Source organism: Microtus ochrogaster, linkage group LG2 (assembly GCF_000317375.1).
Source record: "Microtus ochrogaster isolate Prairie Vole_2 linkage group LG2, MicOch1.0, whole genome shotgun sequence".
In the NCBI taxonomy this organism is placed as follows: Eukaryota; Metazoa; Chordata; class Mammalia; order Rodentia; family Cricetidae; genus Microtus; species Microtus ochrogaster.
Window position 1 is genome coordinate 30,208,278 of NC_022028.1, and position 11,385 is coordinate 30,219,662.

The 11,385-nt window shown below is 44.2% G+C and overlaps 1 protein-coding gene across 2 annotated transcripts in view; it reads right to left on the bottom strand.

Moving 5' to 3' along the window:
- Rhbdd1 (rhomboid domain containing 1) overlaps positions 1 to 11,385 on the bottom strand; it is a 121,025-nt gene that overhangs the window by 60,340 nt on the left and 49,300 nt on the right. For both annotated transcript variants that reach the window (XM_005360039.3, XM_026785818.1), the window contains exons 4-5: positions 4,637 to 4,725; positions 2,759 to 2,815 (exon numbers count right to left, since the gene is read on the bottom strand). In XM_005360039.3, the coding sequence (XP_005360096.1) occupies positions 2,759 to 2,815; positions 4,637 to 4,725 (146 nt within the window). The remainder of the gene's footprint in view (positions 1 to 2,758; positions 2,816 to 4,636; positions 4,726 to 11,385) is intronic.

The window sequence follows — 11,385 nt, forward strand, 5'->3', positions numbered from 1 at the left end:
ACCTCTATATACCCACCTCTATATACCAATGCCTATGTACCCACCTCTATATAGCCATGCCTATATACCTACCTCTATATACCCACCTCTATATATCCATGCCTATATACCCACCTCTATATACTCATTCCTATATAACCACCTTTAAACACCCATGTCTATACACCTATTCCTACATATCCACCCTTATATACCCACCTCTAAATAAACATACCTGCTCCTCCTCTAGACTCTCTAAGAGAAGAACTGCTGTTTTTTTTTTCTTATAGCATCCATAACAGCACTCTGCAATGTGATCTTCACCGAGTACTGATGGATAACAGTCTGTGACTTAGTAACATTGTATGTTGTATGGGGACAGGGTGGTGGCTGCACTTGGGAGGCAGAGGCAGGCAGATCTCTGCAAGTTCAAGGCCAACCTGGTCTACAGGGAGAGTTTCAGCACAGGTTCCTAAGCTACACAGAGAAAACCTGTCTTGAAAACCAATCCCCACCAAAAAAAGAAAAAAAAACTTTGTATAGTTGTATGGGAGAATAAACCCAAAGTGATACATATGTACAAATGCATGTGAATATGTGTGGATATCTATATACATTACATGCACACAGTATTAGCTTTTTTGTCACTGTGGCAAATGCCCGAGATAGCACCTTTGCAGGACAGAGGAGTTGTTTTGACTCAGGGTTTCAGACCATGTCTACCTGCCCCTGTCACTATGGGCCTGTGATAAGGAAGAGCCATCACCGCAGAGGGGAGCAGTGAGGATGAAATGCTTACTTCATGGAGGTCAGGATGCAGACAGAGATAGGCAGACAAGGAGAGAGAGAAAGAGTCAGTCAGAGAGAGAGAAAATGTCTGATGCCCGTTCTAGTGAGTGGGCTTCATTCTTCTTCCTCTTTATTTCAGGGGGGCTTTAGCCAACTGGATCTTATCACCCACATCCAAGGAAGGTCATGGCCCTCCAGTTAATGGACTATGGAAATTATCTCACAGACATGCCCACATAGGCCCTTTATTGATTTTTTGGGCAACTCTCAATTTAGTCAGACTGACAATCAAGATCAGTATCAGATATATATTAACAATTCTTTGTACCTGTTAGAGGTCTAGGTAAGCCAGAATTCAAAAGCAAACCAAAGCAACAAAACTATGACCTCTGGTCTGAAGCTGAAACATGGTATTTCCATAAGACGTTTGGGCACACAGTCATTGTCCCACATCTATGAATTCTCACTGCTGTTGCGGGAGGTCCTTCCGCTCCTCCAGCCTATAGCTGCTGAGATACCAGCCCATTGGGGCGTGGTCTCTCTCCCTTTAAAAAAGCGGCTACTTCCCTTCTCGCCCCTTTTTCCGCTTCCTGCTCCGTTTCCGGTGACTAGACTCCTTCCTGATTGTGCAGAGGGCTATTGTCTGGGATGGTTATCTGTAAGTTTTTTTCCCCTTTAAATAAATATCACCCTATTAATCATAATTCCAAACTGGTGTGGCATTGTTTGCGACTTACGCCTTCACACTGCTTGTTCTCATGGTGTAAGAAAGGGCCGGCTAGGCCGGGCGGTGGTGGCGCACGCCTGTAATCCCAGCACTCGGGAGGCAGAGGCAGGCGGATCTCTGTGAGTTCGAGGCCAGCCTGGTCTACCAAGGGAGTTCCCAGGTTTGGCTCTAAATCCACATATAAACCCTTTCCAAAAAAACAAAAAAAAAAAAAAAAAAAAAAAAGAAAGGGCCGGCTAGCTAGAACAGAGCCAAATAGGCAATAAAGCCTTCAGTGTCTAAAACATTAGCCATGTGACACGTGATACAAAGGCTGTCAGCCTCACATGGAATCTCTGGCCATTGGTAACGGTTATGACAAGTTCCAGTCGTCCAAGTTAGGATGTCAGCTCCAGGTCTCGTGAGTATTCTCTTTTGGCTGCTGATGGGCACCAAGTGTACTTAAACGGCAGGAGACAAGGGGTTCTTAGGGTCCTTCTCATGTGGGCACTAACGTGGACGTTACCTTATGGTGATTTTATTTCATACCAAAGAACCCAAATCTAAATACTGTTATGATAAGAGCTAGGATTTCAAGACAAACTTCTAAAGGGGGACATGTCCAGTCTGTTGCATTAAGACACTCAGTACCTATTTCTGTGCCACTCATTCAAAAGACCTAAATACTACCATGTATGCACCCACATTCTCCTCTCACGTGGGAGTTGAACTTCAATTATATCAGTTTAATAGTATTAAGAGGCCACAAGCTTAACCTGACTGTGTCTGGAGACAAGACCTTCACGAGCCAGGGTAGATCATCACCCAATCTTACTGGCTTTACAAGACACACACACAATTACTATGTTCCTGTCTGGCCAACGCAATGCTACGTGCTGCCACAGACTCTTAGTATAATAGGACAAGGTAAAGCCTCGCTGAATGTGTGGATCGGATAGACAGTGTGAAATTGTATCCCTGGGACCAATCTAAACACCCCGCCAGTGGGAGTCTTGGGTGTCTTGGGGTAATATGTACCTTACTGTACACGAGAGGCCTTGTACCATTTAGACAACTATTTCATGCTGGAGTTACCGTCTTTCCTAACAGCCCACCTGATGCACCCTAGCTTACCCCTGCCCGTTCGGTTTCCAGGGAGAGTGCATGTACAACTGTGTGCAGTGCGAGCAGATGCCAAACTAATGCCATCTTAAAGCATCTCCATGCTCCTGAACTGTTCAGTGTTTAAAACAAGTGAAACTGTATTAGATGCCATGAACTTACCTGCACTATTAAAGTAGTACTGCTGTCCTGGGTACCCAACATTGGGGGAAAAAACACCTAAACACAAAGAAAACCAAGACTTTAACAGCGGTCATAGGTTTGAACAGCTAATCTTTCCAGCAGTTACACAGTTCTTCACGAGAAAGCCCGGGGTCACCTTAAATCATTTCTAAACAACTCTTAGAACACACTTCATTTGTTTGGAACCAACCTTTTAGGGAACAGTGTGTGTGTGCACGTGTGTGTGTGTGTGTGTGTGTGTGTGTGTGTGTGTGTGTAGACAGGTGTCAGTGAAACCTTAATTTACACGCACTGTGGTTTCTTTAAGGTTCTAGGTGACTTCAGGTGATTTTTGCTTCACAGGGCACCAGATAGGCTGTGATAAGGTAAAAAAAGCCTTCTCCCAACAAGGGTATTAGGAGAGCCATGTTCTCTATCTTTCCTAAGTGACTTCCTCTGGCACAGTGAACCAGACAGAAACAGGCCCAGACCCACTCCCAGGATGACCCACGAAGCAGCAGAATCCGCATTCCTGCCGTTTTCTACAAGTCCCTGTGTCAATTCCCTTCTAGGCTACTGCGTCTTCTCTGCTCTCATCAGAACGCAGGCTGCTTCTCAAACTTACTTTTCTTCTGTGGCACTTAAAAAAAAAAAAAAACAAACCTGATATAAAAATGTCTGCACAGAAAACAACAATGGTCTTAAGGAAGGTTTAAATGTTATCACTGTAGAGAAAAATCCTTTTTGAAAATTAAACCAATTAAGTGTCTAAACTTTTTAGTTCGTCCGCTTTAAGATCCATTACATCTTAAGGCACAGAGACGTGGATCAGAATGAGGCACACCCCTTTCTCAGCAGTAGGCCCGGACAGGCTCTGTGCAGCCACGCTGAGAAGGTGGTGGAACGGGGCACTGCAGGTGAAGGTGGCTCCGTTGCCTCCTCCAAGCGCACACAGGCTACAGGACTGGGGAACGAGAAGGAATGGGGACTCTGTGTAGACGCAGCACAGCCTGTAAAAATTACCCCAAAGTGAAAACAACCTGCCAATAAAGGCAGCGGAACAGGGCCCAGAAAGCTTTCAAACACCATGAATATTATATGGTTCTCGAGAACAACAGTCATCGGCACACACTGTGAAAACAAATTATTTATGGTTCAAAAAAAGGTAAAATAGTCTCAGAAGATTTCCCATGAATAAAAGATGAAATATTAGAATGTGCATCGTCTATAAAACAAGTGTTTGCAAAATAGCTGCCTTACAAGTCAAAATCAGTACAGTATTTTATATTAAAGGGTCTAAATGCATTCACTACTAAATAAAACATTTTTATTGAACATCAATATGGGGGGGGGACAAAGGAAAAAGAGCAAAGAAAATAAAAAACAGGGACCAACCTCAAGAGATAAATTACATGGCTTGGCTTCCCGAGAATATAATGTTTTACCCACCAAGGACCTGGTAGTCATTCTGAACTCTTCAAATTTCTAGCCCTGTACTCCAGTCCAGGTTTGATTTCCTTCTGTTAACCTTGCCAGGCCTGTCTATTAACTTCGAGGAATTTAATAGAAAAATACATTATTATAAACTCAGGTTTTGAGGAAAATTGCAGTTTTCTGTGAACACATTAGGGCTGAGGGTAAAAGTCTATACCAGCATTTGTTCCTTAAGAACACCTCAGAACTGAAATTTGGGCTTGAATTCTCCTTTGCGGAGCACCATGAGGGCCTGTGATTGGGGTCTCGTTACCTCTCGGTTTAAAGAGAACTCTGGGTCTATCAGGACATTTCTAAAGAGAACCACGAGGAATCTTAGGGCTGCTCCTGTGCACATGAACATGAACCTCTAACTGCTGCCAGGTCAAGTGTCTCATTCTGTACCTGCACATGTCTCCATGATTTTCTTCAGAGGCCCCTGAGTGTACATCAGTCCCACAAGGATGCCGGCCAGGTGCCCAGCGAAGGACGTCCTAGGAGGGAAAGGGAGCCTTGTGAGTGTTTGTTCTGTTGCTGATTAGAGACACTCTGTCTTCTCATTAGCCCGGCGCGTGCCAATCACTCACAGTCTACATGCTTTGTTCCACCGTGAGCCTTTTATGCTGAGTTGTGTTTCTCTCAGTCCAAAGAACAACATTTCCTACCTTAAAAACAAAACCCCAAACCAGGGCGATGAATAATAATGCTCACACATTTAAAACACATCATCCTTCCTTAACTGAAACAAATCTGCTTGCTTCTCCGCAGTGGACATCTTCGGTGACGACAAGCCATTAAATTACTTCCATTTCTTCCCTGGACCTTTCGTCATCACAAAATATCAGTGGAGTCAGTGATTCAATCTGGATGGCCCAGCCGCTGTGAGGGCCAGTGTCTAGCCATGTTCATGGCATAGCAGACAGCTGCATGTTTATTCATGACTGACTAGTAGAACAATCTGCCACCCAAACTCAGGCCAGATGCCCCCAGGCACTGCCTCCTCTGTTTGTTTTCATAAAGACCTTTGGGTCACTCGGCAAAAGCAACAATTAAGAGACTTCAAGCTTGGAAGACGGGTTGTGCATCAAATGGGTCTATTCTTCTGGAATTACCACGGAAGTCTGGCAATCACTTGTAAAACGTGTTTTCAGATGCACACATCTATCAAGACAGCAGTATTTCTAGAGACCTGTGGTACTTCCAGGTTGGTTGTGGACTGGGGACTATGCCTGTGGCATTCACACAGCCCAAGTTTAGGAATAACTAGGGATTTACTGAGCTGCACATTTTACCAGTAAGAGGGCCAAGTCCCTCACCTCGAGTACCTGATGGATTGTCAGCGGCGGGCATCATGAAAACGCACACGAATGTGCACATACCCCTTTACCCTAAACTGGCCTTGTTCTCGGGTCTCATTTCCACACAGTGGTAAGCTCCAGCTTGTGAGGATTGTCACACCCAATGCAGCTTTTGTACCCCTTCCCACTCCAGCTATGCAAGTCCTTATGGGTTCCTGACTGAACTATTTGGAAAAGACCAGCACTCGCTACAAGGTAAGCACCAGGTGAGTGCATGTTGAATGAGCAAAAACAAACCAGCTAATCTGCCACCTGGAGCGTTTGCTCCAAAGACTCCCACAAGAAGTATTCAGCCAGAGTGCAAGCCCTGTGACTGCCTCCCTCTGACCTCTACTGGTTTACTTACAGAACATGAAGCATGCACGTGACTCCACTTCTTGCTTCGTTCATCTTTTCCCTTAGCCCCAGGACCCACCACACGCATCTCCACACATCCTCCCCCTCTCTGTGGCCCGGAGTCCAAGTTTAACTGCACCTCTGTCAGAAACCAGGAACTCCTCCTCCGCTGCCTGCCCTCAGGGCTGTTCCTCTACCTCACTGTCCCACATACCCAGCTATACCCATAGGCTGAGAAGACTATTGCTTTCATCAAAGATTTACCTCGTGGAATTTATAACCTGATAATAAAAATAAGGAATTGGCTCAGTGTTTTCCGTGTTATGGGAAGGACAGGAGGAACTGGGTTTTTTATTACGATACCCCCTCTCCTGCCCCATGTTTATGTTCTTATTTTATTCTCTATTCAACCATCATCATCATCATCAACAACAACACAAACATCTCCACCTAGAAGTGAGAAAGTGATAGTTTAAAGGAAAAAAAAATTTTTGATTTAAAAAGAAATTGACTTCAGTTAAATACAAAGAAGAATCAGTAATTCTGAAACCTTTTAAAGCAAGCTTCACAGTGAATCATATAGATACAAAATAAAATGGAAAGAGTTTCCATTTAAAATCCAACCTATTAGACAATTAATCTTAAATCTCATTTACAGTTTGGAGCATTATACAGCAAAATGAATTCCTTATCTTTATAATGGGGTTTCAGAAGTGTGAGTTATAATCTAATTGCTCTGATATAATTAAAACAGCAAAGGGGAATACTGCTCCCATCCTGAACAGTGGCATAAAGCTCCTACCACAAGAAAATCAGCTATTTTTATTACTTCATCTATGCTCAGAAAAAGTTCGCTTTTGAAATAAAAAGAAAACATATGATCTTGATCAAAACTAGATATTTCACATCAGGCACAAAAGGAGGGAAGCTCCCTACAGAGAAAGGGGAAAGTTCCCCACAGAAAAGGAAGACAGCTTGTTTTAAAGAGTATCATGACTCTTCCCGGCAGCTGGTAACCATCCACTAGAACGCCTTCCTTCCCTCGAAGATACAGGCGTCCTCAATGTAAGAGACTGAGCTAGGAGTTACCTTTAGGCACAAAAGGAAGCCTTGGACTTTGGAGCGATGACAAGACAACTTTCAAATGTACCTGCCCTATTAGAAAACACGGTGTTATGACTGCCTTAGTAACTGTCCTCAGTACTAAGATAAAATACCTGACCAAAGTAAAGGAGGAAGGGAAGGCTTGATTTCTGCTCATCTGGAACAGCCTCATGAGAGCAGGAGCTCGAGGTGATTGGTCACACTGTATCCAGTCAGGAGTGGGATGGGGTCTTTGTCTTTCTATCTCATGTAACCTAACCTAGATAATCCTTCACAAGCAGGCTTGTCTCCTGGTTGGGTCTAGACCCTGGCAAGTTGGTAATCAATATTAATCCATCATAAGTCTGCTCCTTGTTGACTTGACACTCAAATGTGTTAGTTTTAAACCAAAGCTGCCCTCCTCTTGACCCCTTAGGTCATTTAGTACTATAGAATATATTTTGTCTGCATAGGCTTTTGATTCCAACACTGAGACTCCAAGTGATCTCTTGTCTCCATAAATAAAAACAAGGATCACACTTCCAAGACACAGTGGCACAGGGCACACATTCCCATTACTGCTGTGATCTCAGAACATGGGAAGGACACTACTGAGTACCCCAAAATGGCCTCAAGCCAGTCCGAACAGCATCTTTGCTCCCTTTGAAACCTCCTAGGTTGGGTCTCCACTGCACACATTTCTCTTCAGCATCCTTGTATTTTAAGCACCCACCAAAATGATCTGTTAAGTTCTGCTTACAGTGCCCAAGACTTTTTCTAACCCCAAAGCCAAAATCTTCCACAGTCCTCCTTCAAGCAAGTTTCTGGGAAACACATGGTCTGGCTTAACACAGCAATGGATCCACTTCTCAGCATCAGTTTCTATAGTAGTTACTTTTTCTATTACTGTGATAAAAAAAAAAAACTGGACAAAAATAATTGAAAAGATGAAGGACCTATTTTCCCTTAGTTTTGGGGGTACAGTCCAGCATGGCTCCGGAAATCACAGGGACAGCCTGACACAGTTGGCTGCGATGTATCCACAGTCAAGAGCAGTAGGGAATGAATGCTGGTACCTAGCTCCCTTCTGTTTGATTCACTTCAAGACCCCAGCCCAGTTAAGGAGAGTCCTTCTACCTGAATTAACCTGACCTAGACAGTTCCTCACAGGCATGAAGGTTCAGAGTTTATCTTCTGACACGATCTTGTCAGTGTGTCAACCAGTACAAATCATCACAATGACTATAACTGTAAATGTGCAATAGAAACTTTGATCTCAAGGCTAGCTATTTGTTTTCAGCTATGTGTGGATATTGACATCAACAACCTGGCATGAAAGCCACTGATTACAGCAGAAGCACCTCAGAAACTAGCCTCATGCCAAGGTGGTTATACTTGACAAGGTGGTTGTATGAAAACACTGTTACACTGGGGTAGTACCTTGATGGAGGAAGGTCATTGGTTAAAAAAAAAATAAAGAAACTGCTTGGCTGGCCCTCATAGGTTAAAACATAGGTGGGAGGAGTAAACAGAACAGAATGCTAGGAGGAAGAGGAAGTGAGCTCAGACTCGACAGCTCTGCTCTCTGGAGCAGAGACGCCATGCTCCCATCTCCAGGGCGGATGTGAGAGCTCTGCTCTCTGAGGCACATGCGATGAAGCTCCGACCCAGGATGGACATAGGCTAGATCTTCCCGGTAAGACCGGTGCTACAGTTTATTAGAAATGGGTTGATCAGGATATCAGAATTAGCCAGTAATGGCTAGAGCTAATGGGCCAAGCAGTGCTTAAAAGAATACAGTGTCTGTGTAATTATTTCGAGGCATAAGCTAGTCATGTGGTCGGCCGGGTGCCGGGGATGCAGCCCCACCGCTCCTATTACTACAGTACCTCAGTCTCAAAATCTGGGGGCCGGACACAGGAGGAAGGCCACAAGTTCCAGAGCAGCCTGGACTACACAGTGAGTCTCAGACCATCCTAGGCTACAGAGTGAGACCTTGTCTCAAAGATAAACATAAAACAATAGTGACCCAAACCATTCTTTAGTAATCAAATTACTGCAAAAGGCAGTCATTTATGCAATTTATTCGTTGTCCAAATTATTTTGTCATTTTTTCTGCAATGGTATCATCCATATCTGGGGTCAGTTTTCTTCTTGTTAAAATGTAACTTTTAGAGATTCTTTCAGCTATTGTCTGAAAAGGAAAAAGCATCTTCTTAGTGTCTGGGTGTTCTAAAGGGTCTTTATTTTATGCTGTTTGATGTCAGATATTGGATCCATTGCTACTGCTAAGAAATGGAGGCAGCCACCTCCTCCAAATACGATCTGTCTTTCCTCCCAGCTTTTAAAGCCGTCTCTTCATGGTGGACATGTGCTCACAACACTGCCAGCATTCGAGTTTCACATGGGAGTTACTTAACCTGCTTACAATTTGCTATGCTTTTTGATATATGTCTCTCTCATGTGTTTCTCTCGTTAAAAAAAATTCCCAGCCATGGCAGTTTTTGAGATCTGTAGCTGTTGTTTACTTGCTGACACATATTTACGTGGGCATGTGAGGGGAAAAAACAAAAAAATAAAAGATGAAAAGTTAAAATCAATGCTACTACATACGGCTCCCTAGAATAACGATGGTGGAAGGGCAACTTCTGAGAAAAACTGAGACACTGCAGAGTTTTGGGTTTTTTTGGTTTTTTTTTTTTTTTTTTTTTTTGATTTTTCAAGACAGGGTTTCTCCATAGCTTTTTGGTGTCTGTCCTGGAACTAGCGCTGCAGACCAGGCTGGCCTCGAACTCACAGAGATCCGCCTGCCTCTGCCTCCCGAGTGCTGGGATTAAAGGTGTGCACCACTGCCGCCCGGCAGCAGAGTTCAGTTTTGTAAATGGTATGCAGAGATCATTCAAACCAACAAGTTCTTTCCTCTGGAAGGAATCACCATAAACTGACTGTCACCCTTTAAGTGAGGTTGAAAGCTGTCCGGCTACAAAGGTCCTTCCGTGCGGAACGGCTAACTCTCCCCGCAGATGAAGAGCGAGTCCTTTCAAGCACAAGCACGGCTCAGAAAGCAGGCAGTGCGTGAGTACAGACAGTGTCTCCCAGTGTCAGCACAGCCCATGACCTCATCAAGGACAGGGCCTGATGGAGACACGATGTTGGACATGATAGAGGAAGATGTTGGAAAAGGGCCTGAGAACTTGCCATAATTTCTTCCTATAAAAGTGATTAACACCAGTTGGGGACTGAGCTGATCAGAGGCTCTGGGGCTTGGGGAACTGAATAAATGGTCTCGAGTTAGCAGTGCGGGGTGCATGGCAGAGTGTTTCTGACAGTTCTGAATATTAATGCCACAGCGGAGTGTTTTCCTGTTTCTTCCCAAGATGAAATGTCCCTAAATGGCCTATTTTCTGCTCTTGATGTCCTCCCTGGCCACTCAATCAGCATGAATTTTTGGCCATGAAATGCAGGAAAGACTGAGTCTGTAAACAGTTTTACCTTGCCTCCCCACTGCCACTGATATCACAGCCACTGGCATCACCGCCACTGGCATCACCACCACTGGCATCACCGTCACTGACATCACCACCACTGGCATCACCGTCACTGACATCACCGCCACGAACATCACCACCGCTGACATCACCACTGCTGACATCACCATCACTGACATCACCCCCGCTGACATCACCGCCACTGGCATCACAGGTACTGTAGCTCCTTCTTGGTATGCTGTAAAGGCAGGACTATATATCTGTGCTACCTATTTTGTTTTATTTAACATGATGCCAACTGCAGACATGGGACTAGCAACAGACTACTTCTGAGGACTTCTACTTGGGGCTTACCAAATGAGATCTGCATAGAAATTAGGGAAAGCGGAGGGGAGGGTTGTGGGGGGAGGCGGAGGGGAGCATGAAGGGGGATGAAAGGAAAAATGGGGTCATAATGAGTACAGTGATAACATATTATAATTTGTTTAGGAACAGCCCCTATAGACTCATACATTTGAATGCTTGGTCACTAGGAGTGGCACTATTAGGAGGTGTGGCCTTGTTAGAGGAAGTGTGTCACTGGGGGGTGGTCTTTGAGGTTTTAGAAGCTCAAGCCAGGTCCAGTGCCTCTGTCTCTTCCTGTTGCCTGTGGACACAGATATAGAATTCTTGGTTCCTTCTCCAGGACCATGCATGACTGAGTGTCATGCTTCCTGTCTTGACAATAATGGAATAAACCTCTGAACTTGCAAGCCAGCCTCAATTAAGTGTTTTCCTTTAAAGAGTTGTCATGGTCAAGATGTCTCTTCACAGCAACAGAAACCCTAACTAAGACAATATATGTGCACAAAATCATCATAACAAAACTTTAGTATATTAACATAATAAT